The 19,068-nt window shown below is 48.5% G+C and overlaps 1 protein-coding gene across 2 annotated transcripts in view; it reads right to left on the reverse strand.

Moving 5' to 3' along the window:
- Positions 1-260: 260 nt before the first annotated feature.
- The window catches only part of THOC5 (THO complex subunit 5), a 28,906-nt gene continuing 10,098 nt past the window's right edge, over positions 261-19,068 (reverse strand). The window contains exons 8-21 of one of the 2 annotated variants that reach the window (XM_010951302.3): positions 17,813-17,945; positions 17,108-17,140; positions 15,060-15,137; positions 14,357-14,397; positions 14,023-14,122; positions 12,483-12,591; positions 8,799-8,900; positions 8,141-8,237; positions 7,463-7,577; positions 6,090-6,193; positions 5,860-5,947; positions 4,053-4,168; positions 3,184-3,374; positions 261-464 (exon numbers count right to left, since the gene is read on the reverse strand). In XM_010951302.3, the coding sequence (XP_010949604.1) occupies positions 401-464; positions 3,184-3,374; positions 4,053-4,168; positions 5,860-5,947; positions 6,090-6,193; positions 7,463-7,577; positions 8,141-8,237; positions 8,799-8,900; positions 12,483-12,591; positions 14,023-14,122; positions 14,357-14,397; positions 15,060-15,137; positions 17,108-17,140; positions 17,813-17,945 (1,371 nt within the window). In that variant the 3' untranslated portion in view covers positions 261-400. The remainder of the gene's footprint in view (positions 465-3,183; positions 3,375-4,052; positions 4,169-5,859; positions 5,948-6,089; positions 6,194-7,462; positions 7,578-8,140; positions 8,238-8,798; positions 8,901-12,482; positions 12,592-14,022; positions 14,123-14,356; positions 14,398-15,059; positions 15,138-17,107; positions 17,141-17,812; positions 17,946-19,068) is intronic. The other variant, XM_010951304.3, reaches the window with a different exon arrangement.

Genomic DNA, 19,068 nt, shown 5'->3' on the forward strand with positions numbered 1-19,068 from the left:
TGACTTTGGCTTCCCTTATTGCCTGCTAACAGCAGGGACTTAGGATAACAAATACCAAAAGAATGAAGACCTGCCAAAGTCAGGTGAGTGTAAACAAAAGGGCAGCATCTGCCTGCAGAAGCAGAATGTTTTCACCCTGCTTTTCTTGGCCCCAAAGGAAAGCGTATCCACAAATGTTCTTTCACACTGTGCCGTGGCTCCCACCTGCCCTTTCAGACTGCAAAGTCGCTCCCTCTTCCCCAAGGAGCCACAGACAAAGGTCACTTCGTCAGGTGACACTTTAATAGGCTAGAAATAGAAAACCTGTCTTTGGAGACTATCAAGAGCCACACGTGTGCCAGAGTAGGAAGCAGAGGCGCAGCACTTGGAGTCCGGGGGGAACAAAAGCCTGAGTGGGAGGTCAGCGATGGCTGAAGAATCCTTGAGGATGGTTATATTTAAACGGCTTCATCCTGCTGGGACCCCTAGAGAAACAGGAGAAAGATCAGTTAATACCATATCCTTCGGACTGATAAATTACAATTCATCCACACAAGGGACTACTACGTAGCTGTTAAAAGAAAAAAAAAAGGAATGTTGTAAGAAAAGCAGACTGCAGAACGATACGAAAGGTGGGAGAGCATTTCTGAAAAAACACCTTTACGTGCTTGCAAAGGCATGAACACAAACCTGTAAGGGTCGCTGACAATGGGCAGCTTAGGGGCCAGGGCTTGGGCATCCTCATTTTGTAGTGTTTTTACACAACTTCATTGTTGTTTGTATGTTTAACAACAAACGTGTTTAATTTCCATGATCAAAAAAAAATTTTTTTTAAATCCTCTTTTGCAGGGAGATTCCCATGCAAGGAAGGAGCCTGGGTGTGAAGAGAAACTGCACTAAATGCCAGCTGAGGGCCGCGTGCTTTATACTCACTACTTCTTAGATGCTATTTCTGTCTCTGTATAGATTTTACACATGAAGGAACAGGCTCAGGAAGGTAAAGCGTCTGCCCAACATCATATGGTCAGAAAGCAGCACAGCCCAAATTCAAAACCAGGGCTGATGCCAAAGCCTGCTGGCCACAGGCAGCTGACAGTCACGGCCAAACCTGGGCCCCCGAAGCTGAGGTGCTTCAGCTGTAATCCTGGACCCCGAGCAAAACTTCACACAGGGTTGTCTTCCATACAAGTCCACAGAGAATGATGTCCAGCTAAGGGCCTCTTGGTTTGTCTGCCTATGACTGACATTCAATGGTAACAAGAAGGTGACAGCTTGGATCTTGGACTCAGGGAGGGAGGGAGGGAGGGAGGGAGGGAGGGAGGGAGGGAGTGTGTGTGTGTGTGTGTGTGTGTGTGTGTGTGTGTGTGTGTGTGTGTGTGTGTGTGTGTGTGTGTGTGTGTGTGTGTGTGTGTGTGTGTGTGTGTGTGTGTGTGTGTGTGTGTGTGTGTCTTGCACTGTGCTTGGCACTTTACATGCTCCACCAGGTTTAATGTCACCCTCCCAACAGCATCTGAGGTGGATGCTGTTCTACAGATGAGGAATCTGAAGCTCAGGGGTCTAAGTACAGACCCGAATCACACAGGTAGAAGCTGTGATTTGAACCTATGCCTTTCTGGCCCTAAAGCCTTGGCTCACAACCATGATGCCATGTACCTCCCAACATCAGAAGGGTGCAGACTCATCCGGCTAAGTCTAGGGAGGCATACAGCTGATGGAGAACCCACAGCCTGAAGGTACCCAGCCACGGGCAGAGCCAGAGCCGATGTTTCCTGCTGCCTAGGCCAGCATTTGCAGCCTAGCCCCTGGCCTGATCCCAGTGGTCAGCTGGACTCCAAGCCAAGAACCTCATGTCCCACATCTCACCAGCCATGGAGTTAATTGGATCTGAGGAGTCAAAGGAGCACCTCCCCAAAATGCCCTGACAGAGGAGCTGAGCCTGGGCGACACACAAAGCACTTCAGGAAGGAGGTCCTTCGGGAACCATTAGGTAACAAAATAAACACTGGCTGTGTGAGAACTCCCACTTTGGAGATGTGCTGCAGCAGGCTTGGAGGGTGGGGAGGGCTGAGGTCTCACACAGACCCACCAGGGAGAGCGAGTCCTAGAAGGTACCAACATCCAGCCACCAGCTCTGCCCTCAGCAGCCACTGCGGGGCTGGAGGTGGTTATTATCAGACAGCAGGACAAACTAGGCCGGTGGAGGTGCCAGACAGAGACGGGAGGATGCCGGGACAGCTTCCAGAGGCTGGGCCCAGGTGTGTGAGGAGGTGAGGGGCACCTAAGGCACCTTTTGGACTGACAGGGAACATTCGCCCTGATTAGATAGATTACAGCCTTTCCCAGACACCAACCAAACCCAAGTCCTTGCCCGAAAGGGAAGCGATGCCTGAGCAGTGCGGACTGTTCTGAAACTGACTCTTTAAGAACAAGAACATGAGTTAAGGAATGAAAGAGAAAGAAAGGACTTGACACCAAGTGAAAGGAAAAGCAGCTCGAAGTGCTGTGCTCGCAGACACGCTGACTACCAAGCTGTCGGGACCTGCTGGTGTGTTCTGAGTCCCTGACTGTGCCAGGATCCTTTACATAAACCATCTCTAATTCATCACCAGTTAAACGTAACACTTCCATTTCAGCCTTTAGGAAAGGCTCAGCTGAGCTGGAGTGACTCTTCCAAAGTCACACAGCTGGTGAGCAGGGAAGCAGAGACCTGCACTTGTGTTCATGTTACTTCAGAGCTGGTTCCTTCTGGGACGCCCGACTGCCTGCAGCTGCGATCTTCCCGGACGTGTGTGCCCCAGAAAGTAGAGCAGAGGCTGGGGACTGGGGGTGGTGTGTGTTGTTAGAAAAGCTTATTTGGACAATAAAATGAAAACCTATTGCTTTCTGTAGGAAGTAGAGAAAGAAAGTTCAGCCAAATCCTCTTGGTTCCTAGTCCAGTGCTGCCCACTCACTGGGCAGCCCACCGTGGGGGTGTTCATGAAGAATTGGACCAGGCCGGCAGGACGGGGGCCACAGGGGAAGTTTCAGGGAGAAGGGAGCAAGTTCTCCGCAGGAGCTCTGGCAGCAGGATTTTCATCTCCACTGTGAAAGGAGACAAGTGCACCCGGGAACATGTGTGCCCTCCATGCCAGGCTCACCTCTGCTCCAGGCCCTGTGAGAAGCAGGGCTGGAGGGCCCAGGCCCTGGTGCTCCCGACCCCCTCACCTAAAAAGCCGCAGACACATCTTTTCCTGGGGAAATTCCTTGGGCCCCTCCACACTGTCGTCGTGGCTCTCGGTCTCCAGGTAGACGTCCAGCAGCACGCACAGGCGCTGCAGCTGGTTGGTCAAGAGCTGGTGGCTGGGCCGGGGGCCGCACAGCTCCTTGTAGCACACGTTGACCTCGCTCTCCATGGCCTGCAGGGTGGGAAAGCCCAAAATTCAGCACCACCTTCAGACCAGCTGGCCTCGATGGTTTCACAAGAACTGCTCCTGGGCCTCTGCAGGAGTTGGGTCTCTGCAGATGGAGTCGGACTCGCTTGCCCTGAGGCTCTCTCTATCCTCAAGACAACAGGGTCTTCCTGATTCCGACCCAGAACTTTCCCTGCCCTGCATGCCCAAGCCAAAAGACGAAGAGAAGGAATCTTAAGATCCAAGTCAGGTGTTACGGTTAAAAACAAGGTTCCATGGCCACAAGGCAGCTTTGGAATCAAATCCACAGGCATGACGATACTTAACAGGAGCAATGAGCTCACACATCATCTCACTCCAGCACTTTCTGTGCATCTGAACTTATTCACATTTCCACAGAAGCCCAAGACAACCACCTTTCGAGGTAGGTTATTTATATTATTCTCAGTTTATAAATGGGGTGAACCTGTGGACCCCAAGCTAGCTGAGGGGTTGAGAAGATGAGTCTGGGCTCTTTCCTCCTCTACATCACGAAGCCTCCAGCAAATCCTACAGATTCCAGCAGGCCCCTCTGTCCCAGGAGTTGTGCCAGTGCCCAAGCCTTCAGCTGCAGCAGGCTCTGCCACTGTCCCCTCCCCAGGGAGGTTCTCCCTGCTCCTCCCATCACCCCCAGCAGGGCCTTACCCGAATGTTGTCATCATTGTTGTTGGTTTTCTCCCCTTTCCAGTTCAGACAGAGCTGGAAAATGGGTGGGATGGAGGAGTAGCCAGGGTTCAGCACCACAGCAGCCTGAAGTTTAGCTGGGAAGGGAGCGGAGAGGAGGAACACTCAGCTCTGAGACGCAGCCCGCCGGCCCGCGCCCCGCCACTGAACCCGAGCTCAGCTCTCATGTCTCATGTTAGTCCGAGGGCCGCACGGCACATTCCAGTACCGACTTTTACTTCTGTTCTAGAATCTCCAAAGTGGAATCACCCAGTTGCAGAACGTAAGGTCCTGTGACTCTGGTCCTCCAAGGACACAAAGGTATGTGGACTCCCCAGGGTCTGGTCCACTTTGGGTTTCCTAAGAGTTCTCTTTACTCCTCCAAACAGAAGTTTGTTTTAATTGGCACTTCTCTATTTGCCAGTAAGTTAAAAAGATTTTTTTCCATGTGAAGCCTTACTACCTATTTTTCCTCTTCAACAATATTGTGTATTAGCCGTTTCATCAGTCAAATACATTTCCTCCATTCTGTTCTTTACTTGTATGTTATGTGAAGCTTTTAAAGAGCCAACATTTATTGAGTACTTACTGTATTCCAAGCACTGTGTTAAGCCCTTTACATACATTTTATTTCGCCCTAATAATGATTCTGAGGGGGGATTGCATATTTTGCACCCTTTCAAAACAGTAAATCTAACACATTACTATATATAAAATAGATAAACAAGGACCTATGGTATAGCACAGGGAGCTATATTCAGTTTTTTGTGATAACACATAATGGAAAAAGAATCTGAAAAGAAAAAATATATATGTATGTATGTGTATAACTGAATCACTTTGTTGTGTGCCTGAAACTAACATTGTAAACCAACTACACTTCAATTAAAAAAAACAAAAAACTGTGTGTCAATGTGGTTTAGGGATGAGATAGAAGTACTTTTTAAAGAGGGAGAGGATGGGAAGCAAATGCAAAATCCCAAACAGCAGTCACCTATCACGAGGGTGAGAATGAAGTGGGATCCAGGAGCCTCAAGTGTATCTGAAATATTTAATTTCCTCAGAATACTTCTAAAAACACATGAAGAAAAAGAGAAGGGAAGACATCGAGGCAGAGAAACTTGAACATCAAAGAGTGCAACCTTCCCCAATGTGCCTCTCACTGTCTTAGAACCAGACAACTCCCTCTGTTCTGTGGCCTCAGCCTGAGCCCCTGGGCTGAGAGCCTGGGGTGGCGCCAGGCCTGCACAGGCTGGGGCCCGACAATAGCGCCACGGGTGGCACTGGGGTGGCTCCAGCAGGAAGCCCCAGACAATCAGATGCCAGGACAGCCGGGAGGAATCACCGCTTTCCAGGTCTCCCAAGTGAGGGCAGGAACTGCAGAGAGGGAGGAAGGTCCTGCACCCTGCACTTCACACCCCGAGAGCGACAGCCCTTCTGTGATGAGGGGGAAGAGCAGGCGTCTAATTCTCCACAGAAGTAGAGCACAGGGGCTAAGAGCTCAGGCTCAGAGGGCAGACTGGGTTTGTGACTAAGCCCTAGCCTCCTCTCCACAAAATGGGACTGTCGCCACCTCCAGGGCTGCGGTGAGGACCAAATGAGATACAGCGGATATGACGGTGCTGCAGAGCAAGTCCTCACTGAGCGGTGCCTCTCACAACCGTGGCATTTGCTAAGTCCCCCGTGGCAGGATTCCAGGATCTTTTGCTTCCTTTGGGCAACTCCCAGGACTGTTTTACTCCCAGCGGCCCCCCTTCCCTAGAACCACTGTGATCAGCAGAGCAACTACCTGTGCCCCTTTCCACGAGTGCCATGTAGTAGAGGTTGGTGTCCCCAGCCAGTCCTGTCTCCACGATGTCTTTGGTGAAATGCAGCTCCTAGAAGTCGCCACAGACAAGGTGAACTTCTGGCTCCTCTGGTCACACCCACCACCCTTCTGGTGGAGGAGCAGGAGCTGAAAGGTGAGGTAGGCCAGCAGTCTGCAGGATAGCACCTGTGGCCTCTCACACCTCTACCTACCATGTAATCCTCATGGGCAATTGTCACCCACTTCACCAGGCGAGAGACCACCTTTGCAGGGAAGAGGTACTGGCAATCGCTGGTAACTGGCACAATGCCATGTTCTAGAAGAGAGCAGGACAGGTGGTGTCACAGGGAGAAATCAGGTGCCACAGCTGGGGAACTAGTATTCTCTGGAGGGCTCAGATGGCCCTGCCGGCTGTCCAGGGACACTTGGTACTCAGCAGGTGCCCAGGTCAACAGTGCCAGGAGTTAAGGCACACCAACCTGACCTTCACCCAGTGCTACATGCTTGTGGCCAGACGCAGCACGAGCATTCACAGTGCTTCATTCTTAATGCAAATGATGGCCAGAAAAACAAAAAACCCTTGCAGCCAAAACCTGTGATGGTGTCTCTGCAGCAGTGACTGTTAATTAGATCAAATAGCCGAGGGGGCTGTTCTCACAGCTGACCTTGATGCAGGAAAGACTGAGGTGTTCTGTGTCAGTTCCTCTAAGAGAGCCGAGCAGGAGGACTGCTCTGGGGTAAATTCCTGCTGGCATTTCAATAAGCAAATATGCCAACACAGTAAACACTGTCATCCAACCTTGAGACAAAACAAGCTCAAGAAAGCTGATGGGAAGCAAGCAGCGCTGCCCTGGAGAAACCAGGATCCACCTGGAGCACAGGAACTGGCCCACAGGGGCGGGGCCTCCAGGTGGGTCCTGGGAACCCAAAGCCTTTCCTGTCAGTGACTCTTTTTAGGTCAGAAAGGTCTAAACCCTTACTCCCCACAAGCGCCTTGTACATGGTAGACGGTGAAAAGCATGTACTGAATGAATAAATGAAAAGAAGCCCCATATAGCCACCACCTTGGTCAAGGGCTCATGAGAATCACCTGGGAGCTTATGGCAAACACAGGGGCCCAGCCTCAGGGGAGGGATGTGGGGTGGATCCCCGGACAGCTGTACTCAGGTAAGCTGAGGGTACACTCCACAAAAGCAGGGCTCTGTTGTGCTCATGGCTCTTACCCCAGGACATACCGGCTGCCTGGCAAGAATTAGGCTCCTGTTAAATATCTGTCAAATGCACATCAAAGCCTGACCTGCACTGACTTAGGGTGAGTGCTCCTGGCCAATCTGCTAACCTGTGCCCCCAAAAGGCTTTGGGCCTCCTCTGGGCTGGGACAGCCCTGATGGCTCTGAGGGGAGCTCAGACCTCTGTTTGGAGGCCTGCAGTCTCCCCAGTGGCCCAGGTAACACCCCAGCTCAGCACGAGCCAGGAAGCCAGCCTGCTCTGATTTGTCATCAGGATTCAAGGACTCAGTGCAGGGCCCTGTTCTCTTTGCCCCGTGTTGTCTCAGCGGCTCTCAGCTCTAACGACACCAGCTTACCCAGGGAGGCAAACTGCTTGTGGAGGGCCAGGCGGGACTGCACCCTGGTCTTCAGCAGTTTCATGGTAGTCTCCATGTGGCTGGCACTCAGTGAGTGGTCAGCAATCACAGTGTGCTGTGGATGACAGCAAGCGGCACACAGGTGAATGCTCCCCATCCATTCCTCCCAGTACCTCCTCTTTCCAAGGACCTGCCTACCTGTGGCAGACTGAACCACCCAGGCCCTAAGATGGATGCCTTGTCCGAATGGCAGGGTTTCCCTGCTGTGACAGGCCAGAGGTTAAGTCCCAGTAGGAAAGATATAAGCTGCTGGGTTCTTAGGAGGCTGTGGAAAAGGCAGGCTTCTGCTGAGGTGCCAGATCCTCGGGGGTTCATTTCTGGTACCTTCGTACATAAGACGGGGGGGTAGCAGCACACGGAGCTGTGCTGTACACAGAGCAAGAGTCCAGGTTACTTTGATCTAGAGTGCTACCAGGCTCAGGGCAAAGGTTAAGAGGTACCTAAACACTTGTAGGCCTTGGACATCTTAGTATCCTGAGTGGAGGGAGGATGGATCATAGCCTGGAGGGATAGCATTCTGCTAATTTAAAGTCCCAAAGGCCATCAGAAGCCCTTCTGGATTCTGTAGAGGAGAGGAATAGAGCTCCTTAGCCAAGGGGACCAGATCAGCGTCCACACCTGGGGCTGCTCTTTGGGGAAGTGGAGGCCACCAAGCTTCTGCACCCACAGATAGGGGTGACCGAGGTCAAGTACATAGTCTCTCAAAGTCAGGATGCTGCAGAAAAGAACACAGAATGAAATGATTTTGTAAGTCCTTTCTGCAGTGGTCCCGGGATATGTCCCCCTCCCATCTCATCTCAACAGAGAGGTCTCACCGGCTGAGACTTGCTCACAGCCAGGCTGCCAGCAAAGCCTGTTAACTTCATCAATTCCCTACTGTGAATTTCATCTCTCCCATACTTTCTTTTCTCTTCTTTCCCTGGCAGCCTTCAACTCTTTAGTAAATCTCAGTAAAAAAGCAGTATATTTGATCTCTTCATCAGTTTACCCATTTGTAAAATATTTTTAAAATTTTAATCATCAGAACATTAAAATGTTAAACACTTCTATTATCAAGTTCCCAGAGTTCTGATCCTTCCACCCTTCCCCAGCCTCCACAGCCTTGTAAGCAGGAAAAGGCGTGCTCCCTTCTGGAAACAGAGCATTCCCTCCCGCCCTGCAGTCTCCCCTGCCCCTTGGGAGGCCTCTGGCCCTAACACGCCTCCAGCTTCGGGTTTGAGCCATTGGAGAAACTCAGAAGCAGAGGCTGGGAGAAAAGGAAATGCTGCTGACTCACCCAACTTTATCAAACTGATACTGATTGGCTGGATTTGGAGTTTTCTTTCCATGATCCCCAGGATACAAACAGCTCAGTACTGAGTCAGGAGACAGCAAGTCACTGCAAGAGGGAAGAGACTGCAGTGAGAAGGTCGGCCAACCCCTTGTCTTGATGCAGACATGGGCATTTGGGAATGGTAACGCTGCCTCTCACTGATGATCAAAGCCACCATTTACTGAATGCTTCCTGTGGGCAACCCTTTATGTGCCTGAGGTCATCAGATCCTCACAACCCTACAAGGTTGGGAGAACTACCATTTCCATTCGACGGAGGGAAAATTCCAGGCTCTGAAAGATGCGGCTTGTCCAAGATCATGTTGCTAGTAAGCACTGGAGCCAGGATTTACACTGTACGATCAAAGACAGCAGTACTCTTAAACAACAGTTTTTTTTAGAAACCTATCCCTTCAAGAGTCATACGGTGACCAGAGCCTTTCCTCAGAGGGGCAAAGCCCTGTGACACCAGAAATAGGGAAAACCAGAGTTTTCATAGAAGCAAAACAGACTCCCTTCTTCCCTAGAGAGAACCACTATGCAGCTTTGATGCTGTGTCCATCTTACATTTTACCAAATCTCATGCTCTCACAGAAACAGGCCCCTTTAATATTCCTAGAAAAAGATATATCACACAGACTGGAGACAAGGTGACCTAGTGCTATAAGTAGAGTGAGACAGTGATGCCACCGCCACCCACTCGGAACACTTAGGCACAGCCTGTAATTCAATGTGACAATCAGAGAAGAGACAGGCAGGGGGAGAATGGAGTAATTTAATCACAATGAGGCCCATTCCTTCCTTTTACCAGCGGGGGCTCTGCTTCACCTTCAGGGAGAGCATCAGGCGGAGGCCGATCCCACTGCTCTGAGCCCCGCAGGCCTCCAGGGACTGAGCCCCAGGAGAGTGGCAGCTTCTGGCTCTTCCCTGTCCCCTGTCTTGCCCAGAGTGTCTCCCCCAACACGCTCCCCCCACCACCGGTCTCTGTCCCCTTCACTGCCTCACAGACAACTGGCTGGAAAATGAATAAGAACTGTCAGTCTTTAAGCCAATGTTTAGTGACTGTTACTAATACACTGAATCAACCAAATTAAAACAGGACAGCTAAACCTGCACAAGATTAACATTTTAAACGGACAAAATCTGAGAGCTGAATCAAATCTTCTTGACAAATTTACATCTGCAATATGTGGCTCAGGGCAACTGAATTTGGTTAAAAAAAAAAAAGGACATTGAAGAGGAGGCTATATATAATCATAAAAATGTAACTACTCAAAAAACTATTCAGTCAAATCTTATAAAATTTTAAAAGAGATTTTAAAAAATCTAAGTAAAATAAAAATAGGAAATAATTAAAAATAACTTCATACCTTAATGAAAAATTGATTAATGAATTAAAATGGCAGAATGGAAATCATCCTGGAAAACAATTTCTTGAGAAAAATTCAGCAAGGTTGATATAATTCTGACTAAAATGTTTATAATAAAAATATGAATTTCCTAATGAATTAGAGATCCTGGCAGCAGCTGTCAGTGCTGCTAACATCTCAAAAACAAGAGTCAGCCTGCGCGCCCTGATGAAAGCACGCAACATCTATGACACAGTCCTGCACACCCTTCCTCCCCGACAAAACCTGGAATCTGATCAAGCCTCTAACCCCAACTCCAATTTACAGGAAATACAGGGAGCAGGAATAACACGTTAAACAGTACAGCACGGACGCAATCATCAAAATCCAGCCTAGGGGAAACCTACACAGCAAACCACCTACTTTCCTCAACAAATAGAAAGACAATGGAACATTCAGATGGAAAGCTACTTGAGAGGAGCCTCCTCTGACCGCAACATGTGGACCTTATAAAGACCCAGATTCCAACCCAAACCGTAACAGCAAAACAAAACTAACAAAAAACACTCATGAGAAAATCAAGGAAATCTGAGCTCCGACTGGATATTGGATGATCTTAAGGAATCAGTGTGATATTCTGATTATATTAAAAAGTTTTTAAAAAAGATCCCTATGTCTGAGTAGATAAGTAAATAAAACCATATACCAGGCTGGTGTCTCCATGGGGCCAAAGCAGCCTGTACTTAGGCAAAGGCTTCTGGGCTGGGAGTCTGAAGTCTAGGCCCAGGGCTTCAATAACTGGACATTTGCCCCTGAACCTCAGTTTCTCCATCTGTAAAATAGGAGGATGAGCTAGACAACACCTGGAGGCCCTTGAAGAGCTAATCCTGGCTTGAGGGTGGTGTTTCCTTTTGGGCCTCCTCCCTCTTTGGGGCACAGGGTGATGACAGTAGTGTAGTACGGTGGTACCCAGGCCTGGCCAGTTTCTAATCATCACTCTCCACTCACTATCTGTGACCTTGGGGCACTCCTTAATTCTGTAGAGCTTCGGTTTCCTCACCTTGTAGAGCTACTGTCAGTTAGATAATTTGATGATGACAAACACGGCTGTCATTTACCAAGTACCTCACTTATACTAAGCATTTGACCTGACTCCCACAGGCACCCTGGGAGGGGATATTATAACTAATGCCCATCCTGCAGTCCTGCCCCCATCACTGCATGTGCAGAGCCTAGCAAGGAGCTGGACTTCAGCATGCAATGAAGCCAGCCTGCAGCCCTGTGATTTAGCAGGGAGGACAGCTGGGAAGTGAGCAGGCAGAATGCTCACGACAAGGAGCTCCACTGTGGTCAGGGCCCTCACTGGGCCCTTGAGCGGCTCACTGGCCCAGGAGTGCTGGCTGAGCAGTGCAACTGGGTGCTCTGAAGAAGCAAGCCCCGAGCTCCCTCTGCTGGGGTGAGGTGGAAACAGGGTCAATTTCATCCAGAGTGCTCGGGGTGGTCCAGCAACACTCAAGCACAGGGACCAAGGATGCAGCCTGAATGGGGCATGGACTATTAGTGCAGGGTCGAAACTCAGGGAACACACCATCAGGCAGCCATGGGAGGAGCCCCACCCCACCAGGCACCAGCCCTGTGCCTCCCTCACTGGTCTTCCTACAGCTGACGTGAGGACTCAGTTGAAGCAGGTGGGGCAGGGCTGGGAGAGGTGCCAGGCCAGGTGACCCTATCTCACCCCTCGGCCCTCCTCCTTTCTTCCCACACTGGCTGTGGAACAAGTGGCCACAGTCAGGTCTTTCTGGGGAAGCTCCGCCCGTGGCTGTCATTACTGTGCCTCTACTCACCCTCCTCAAGCCCCCCACAGGAACCACCAGTCCTCCTCCCACAGCCCAAGTGAGGACAACCCTGGACTGAGCTGAGCTGCAGAGAAACCCCAGCACCTTAAGACAGAAACAGAAAAAAGTGGCCTAAGTTTGTCAACCTGATAAGGCCTGCCAAATCTCACTCTCACACTCTTTCCACTGGTGTAGAACGCTGGTGCTCTGCTCTGCCCTGCCCACTCAATTTCCAGTAGGCCGCAGTCACTTCTATCATCTACTGTGTAGTAAGAGGACTTCACCAATTCAAGTCAGTGAGTGCCTTTTAAATACCCGAGATGTACAAGGCTGTGTGGACATGACAACAAAGGTCATGTGGCTGTGAATCTTCTTAGAGCCAGATGAGGGAGAAACCAAGAGCAGCTCAGCCCTGAGGCTCTCACTCCCACCCCAAGTCCCACCCCCGCAGCACCTGCCCAGTACCCTGCACTGATGGGGGTGATCAGCTCCGTGGCGGTTGTCACTTTGGCTTTTACTGTCATGATGTTGAGGTTCATGAGGTAGTAGAAAGTCAGGTGCAGTACACTGTCATCTGGAGGAAAGGAGGAAAAGGAGACTTCATGTATGAGTGAAACATTAGAAGAGAGTCAACAGAATTATAGAAAGGGAAGTCAACAAGACTTTTAAGATCTTCTACTATGAAAGCAATTCAATGGCAATTTAATGTTGATTAAAAAAAGCAAAGAGTCACTACAATTTCTTTGCTACTCCTTCCTCCAAGAGGTGGAGCTTCATTTCCCTCCCAGAGTGTGGACTGGATTTAGAGACTCTGCTTCTAATTAATGCAACACAGTGAGGAAGCCATCAAGTGATGACCAAGTGGTCCAGGTTAACATCACCAGTAATAAGACACAGCGATACCACGGACCCCAGATAAGACTTGATGGTGAACACCACCATCTGTTGTACTCTTTCCCCCAAATTCATAACCTCAGTCCAAGCAGGAGAAAACATCACACAAGCCCAAACTGAGAGTCTTTCTACATAATACATAAACCTCATCTTCCAAAGTGTCTAGGTCATGAAAGACAAGCAAAGACTGGAGGAGACTGAGGGGCATGATGACTAACTGCAACGCGAGATCCTGGGTTTGGATCCTGGAACAGAAAAAGGACACTAGTGGAAAAACCAGGGAAATCTGAATAAGCTCTGTAGTTAATAGTATTGTACCAATGAAATTAACATTGCTTTTGATAACTGTACTGTGATTAAGTAAGATGTTGGCATCAGGGGTGAAGAGCATGTGAGAATTCTCTGTATCATCACTGAAACTCTTCTGAGCCTAAAATGATCTCACAACTAAAAAAATCTTTTATAAAAAGGCAAAAACAGGACCAGACTGTAGACTGTTTCCATTTGTGTAAAAAATAAAAGGGGAAGGGGATAAGTACACATTTGTATAAAAGCATCTAATTGTATAGGACTATTTCTTAAAAATACGTAAGAAACCATCAGAGTGGCTGTCCTTGGAGGTTAAGACCCAGGACCTGGGTCTGGGAGTCTGGGGTAAGAAGGAAACTTGTATCTGACTGTTACCTCTTATCCTGGTGGAATACTTTACTATGTGCTCCTTTACCCATACAAAGCCAGTTTTAAAATCTATATTCTTTGCAAAATACAAAGTTCTACTTATATTTATTAAATTAAGCAGGTTGGTCATATTACTGAACACCTGCATACGCTTGTTAACTTGTTCTGTGTATCTGACTTGTCAAATTCAAAAAGAGGTGTAGTTTTATCAAGCATTGCTTGCATGTCTAGTGTTGTTGCTATGCTGTTAGGGTTGTGACTGGAGGTGGTGGGGAATCAAACAAACTCCATGTAGAACAATGAAGACAAACAGAAATATGAACCCAGAATCTTTGGCTTAGACAGGGAGGCCTCAGCTTGCTGGGCTGCATGCAGCTGCAGCGGGCTGCACTCTTTGGGTGCTACGAGACCCCCAGCCCAAGGGGAGCCAGACCTTTGCACTTCAGGTCCAGCATGACGGATAGCGGGTGCCTCTTCAGCATCTCCTTGCGCTTGTCGTCCAGCTGAACTCCCAGTGTGGGTCGCCGGCGCTTCTAGACAAAAGAGAGAGTCAAGCCAGTGAGCACCGGTCACAGGCATCTCCCTCTTCCCTCCCCTTGCTGGCCAGGGCCTCTGCCCTGGGACTCGTGCCTCAGCACTCCGGCTGCCAGGATCCCAGCCGCCCCTTCTTTCAAACCTTTCTTCTGCTTCTAGGGAGGAGGGCATCTGCCTACTGGAAGGCCCCAGGGCAGCTGCTTGGCACCCCCATGGGAGGAAGTAGTGCTCACCGTGGTCTGCTCCTCCTCAGCATCCGAGTCGCTCTCGTCATCTGCAGCAACAGAGAGAAGGCGGCCAGATGTGAGGGACTCCCAAGGCTCCCTGGAGCACCTCGACCCAGGGGGCATAGAAGGGCCCAGACTTTTGTAAATGGGTTTCTTTAGAATAAATAATAAATTAATTTGCTGCTTCTTATTCAGTGTAGAAAACACCATGAAAAAAAAAAAGGGACCTACAACCCCATCACCCCTGTTTTTTTTACAGCACATTTTACTGTCATCCACAAGCTCCTGCGGTGGTGGTGGTGGTAACAACAGTAACATCAACAACAGCAGCAGCAGCAGCTCATACAATCTGAGGGGTCGCTACGTGCTGAGGACGATGCTCTGCATGCAGGACCTCATTTAATCCACATAATAACTCTACAGGAGGTATTACTCTCTTGTGACAGGTGAGTAAACTAAGGCTCCAACATGTTAAAAAGCTCCCCCAGGATCAGTGAGCTAGGGAGTGGCAGGGCTGAAACCGAATGGCAGTACTTTCTACTGGCTACCCCAAGCACTGAGACAGTAAAGCCAAGCTCCCTGCTACATGGAACCAGTACAGCTAATTTCCAAAGCACCAGCACTGCCCTGGGTTGTGACTGGAGGTGGTGGGGATGTCCTTTGAACTAGCTATAGAAGACGTGGGGGAGAATCCTGACCACCACGTTACCTTGGGAGTCCTCGGGAGGCTTGAACAGAGCCTTGGCTTCATCCACACTGCCTTCGATCGCCACAGACAACGTCTTATCTGGGAGCAAGAAAGAGCTTCCTGTGAAAGCTGCTGAGGGAAGGAGCTAAGCTACATAAGCCCTGGGGCTGCATTTCCTCCGCTTCTGTCATAGCTCATTACTGACCAAGGCTGGAGGGCACAAGCCCTTTCTCCAGATGACAAGGAGCAAGGTAGGAAACCTAAGTCTTCTACAGTTTGTACCTGCTAATCCCAATCTCCCAACTTATCCCTCCCCATCACCTTTCCCCTTCGTAACCAGTTTGTTTTCTATGTCTGTGAGTCTCCTTCTGTTTTGTAAGTAAGTTCATTTGTGTCATTTCTTTTAAGATACCACACATAAGTGACATCATGTAGTATTTGTCTTTGTCTGATTTACTTCACTTAGTATGATAATTTCTAGGTCCATCTATGTTGCTGCAAACAGCATTATTTCACTCTTTTTATGGCTGAGTAGTATTCCATTGTGTATAAATACCACAACTTCTTTATCCAGTCATCTGTCGATGGACTTTTAGGTTGCTTCCATGTCTTGGCTATTGTAATGAACATTCTATTCGAATTAGAGTTTCCTCTGGATATATGCCCAGGGGTGGGATCGCTGAGTAAGTCTACTTTCAGTTTTTTAAGGAATCTCCATACTGTTTTCCATAATGGCTGTACCAAACTACATTCCTACCAAGAGTGTAGGAGGGTTCCTTTTTCTCTTGTTTGTGGACTTTTTGATGATGGCCAGTCTGATCGGTGTGAGATGATACCTCATCGTACTTTTGATTTGCATTTCTCTGATAAAATTAGCGATATTGAACATCTTTTCACGTGCCTATTAGCCATCTGTATGTCTTCACTGGAGAAATGTCTGTTTAGGTCTTCCACCCATTTTTTGATTGGGTTGTTTGTTTTTAACCTAAGTCTTTTTTCCATCATTTACTGAGAATAGAAAACCCAAAGTGCAGATTCCTGGCCAAGCATCACTTAAGACTAGTGCTGAAAGCCTCTCTTTTCAGGTTTACACCAAAGAACAGAAACCAAAACCGATGGCCTAAAGCTACATGGCACAATTCTGCCAACTGTCTTAAAGGTTCTCATCCAGAAGCCCGTAACTGTCCACACCCTAGAAACGATAGCTCTCCCCTCAGTTTTCTCTATTCTGCACTATACCAAGCACCTGGCACCTGGCTGGCACTGTCACATTTAACTGGGAGGCAGTAGGACAGTGGGTAGGAACCTGGAAACTGCAGTCCAGTCCCAGACCTGAGTTCCTGCCCAAGCAACTCCCAAACTCACAACCTGGAAAGTTATGTTACTGCTCTGAGCCTCAGTTTCTGCATCTATGAAATGGGGACTTGACAAATGGCAGCTGCCTGGTTGGGAGATGAGGACTGAATGAGCTAATGCTTATCATTTTAATTATAAAATTACTTTTAAAAATTAATTTCAATCCTCACAATAACGCTATAGAAGTAATACTATTACTCTAGCCATTTATAGATGAAAAAATTAAGGCTTAAAGAAGTTAGATACAACACCTAAGAAGTTGATAAGCTAGGATTCAAGACCAAGTCTACTCAACTTGAACTGAGAGTCTCAAGCACAAAGCTAAGTGGCCTGTTCTCTGCACCAGGCCTGACACCTCACTAAGTGATGCCTGGGCCAGAATTTGTGCAACTCCATGGGTCTAGTGCTGGGAAGTCAGACAGGCCATCAACCTTCCTGCTCCATTCAAAAGGGCATACAGACACGCAGACAGTCACAGAAGCCTGAGTCTGCCCAGGTGCATAAAGAAGGATGATGAACTTCCCCCAGTGGCAGGCCACTGCTGATCTCTCACAAGCCTGCATGAACCATCATACCTCAGCCCAAACAAGCTGACCACCCCCAACAGACACTGGCAAATGCCAGCCTGTTTTTTGACTAGTTTAATCCTCAAATTCTACAGTAAAATGGAAATGAGAACAGGCTGAAACACAAAAGAAAAGAAAATTACTCACCCTGTCTAGGGGGCTGGGAGGATTTCATATGAGCTGATGATGAAAACAGGAGGGAGAACAAAGTGGAGGGAGAGGACCAAAAGGACCAGGAAGACACAAGAAGAGAGACAGTAATGTGTCGGTGCCCACGGCTGGGAGGAGAGCATGCACTGGTGCGTTATGTGTCTGTCTGAGGCGCTGGGTGAAAGCTGCAGTAGGGTAAGAGGTAGGGTCTCCAAAAACTTCTCAAAATCCTAGTGCAGTCACAGGCTGCCTTCAAGCTTAATGAGGACGCCTCACCCTCAGTAATTCACTGTAACCACATGCAGCCTGTTCCAGGGTGTGGGGAAGCCTGGGAGAGCTGGCTGGGACCTATTTCACCAAGACCTCTCTCTGAAGCGAGCAAGAGGCACCGATCCACCTGCCAAGCGTGCCTTAATGGGGTGAGTGCTTGGGAGCCCAGACAGACTGCCTGGGCACTGAACCCCACAGCCGACCAGCCAGGCTCGTCAAAGATTCAAAGCCATCAGGTTAGTCCAGGTTAGACCAGGCCAGCTGGTCAAAGCAGCCATGCTGGGTGGTGCAGAGGGGAGGCAGCGTCTGTCACCTGAGGGCTTCTGAGCAGGGCCAGGGAGCTTTCCTCAGCAGGTGGTGCTTCCAAATGACTCAACTGGCCTCGGCCGCTGCTCCCAGAGCCCCTCTTCCTTGCCCGGCCCCCATACTCACCACAGGCCTGCCCATATGCAGTGGCCTGGACAAAGAGGACATAGAGGGGAGGTGGCAGGTGTCTGGCTGTCTCATATTGCTTGTGAGCCTGGTCGAAGGGCATAAACAGGTACTCCTGCACCGGGAGAGAAGCCTGAAAGCAACAAAAGAAGGGTTTTAGTTTCTGCTTTATCGGCAGCCCACATAGGGGCATGTGGGTGCTCAGTTACTGTATACAGGTTTTATTTATGAAAGTGATACAGGATAAGCTAACAGAATCAACTGGTGGATAAAAGGGCAACATGAAAAACAATAATACTTTACACCAGCAACAAACAGGAAGAAAATGAGCTTTAAAAAGAGATACCATTTCTTCTAATATCACAGAAACATCAAATATCTAAATGCCAAGTGTGTAAGCCTCAACGAAAACACCTGAGAAATGAAAGATCTAAATGAATGGAGATAACATGCCATGTTAATGGCCTACAAGGCTCAACATGGCCCAGATGTCAATTCTCCCCAAAGTGATCTATGGATTCTATGCAACCCAATCTAAATCCCAGCAGGTGAAAACAGATCAGCTAATTCTAAAACTCATATGTAAATACAAAAGGCCAAGAATAACAAAGACAACCCTGAAAATTAAGTTGGAGGACTTACATTACTGAGCATCAAGACTTCTGATAAAGCTGAATAAAGTAGTCAGTGTGACACTGTGCAGATAGACAAATGGATCACACACCCACACCCACACCCACACACAGACCCACACATACACAGATGACAAAAATGACACTGGAGAACAGTGAGAAAAGAATGGTTGTCTCAATAAATGAGTCAGCTGAAAACCTATGCCAAAAAAAAAAAAGGGAATCTGATCTTTACCTCATGTTATATACAAAAGTCATGTCCAGGAAGACTATAGATCTGAATGTGAAAGGTAGACAATAGAGCTTCCATAAGAAAACAAGAGAATATCTCCATGTTCTTGGGACAGAGAAAGAAGAAGACTGATAACTAGATCATATTAAAATTAAGAACATCTACTCATTAAAAGATACTATTATGAAAGTGAAAAGGAAAGTCACGAATGAGAAAAATATCTGCAAAAGACACATGTCCTGAAAATATAAAGAATTCCAGGCAACTTAACAGAAAAATGAGCAGAATGCTTTAATGGGCCCTTCACAAAAGAGGTAATCCAAAAGCCAATAAGCATAAAAAAGGTGCTGTGCTCAATGTCACTGGTCCCCAGGGAAACGGAAATTAAAACC

Source organism: Camelus bactrianus, chromosome 32 (genome assembly GCF_048773025.1).
Source record: "Camelus bactrianus isolate YW-2024 breed Bactrian camel chromosome 32, ASM4877302v1, whole genome shotgun sequence".
NCBI classification, from domain to species: Eukaryota; Metazoa; Chordata; class Mammalia; order Artiodactyla; family Camelidae; genus Camelus; species Camelus bactrianus.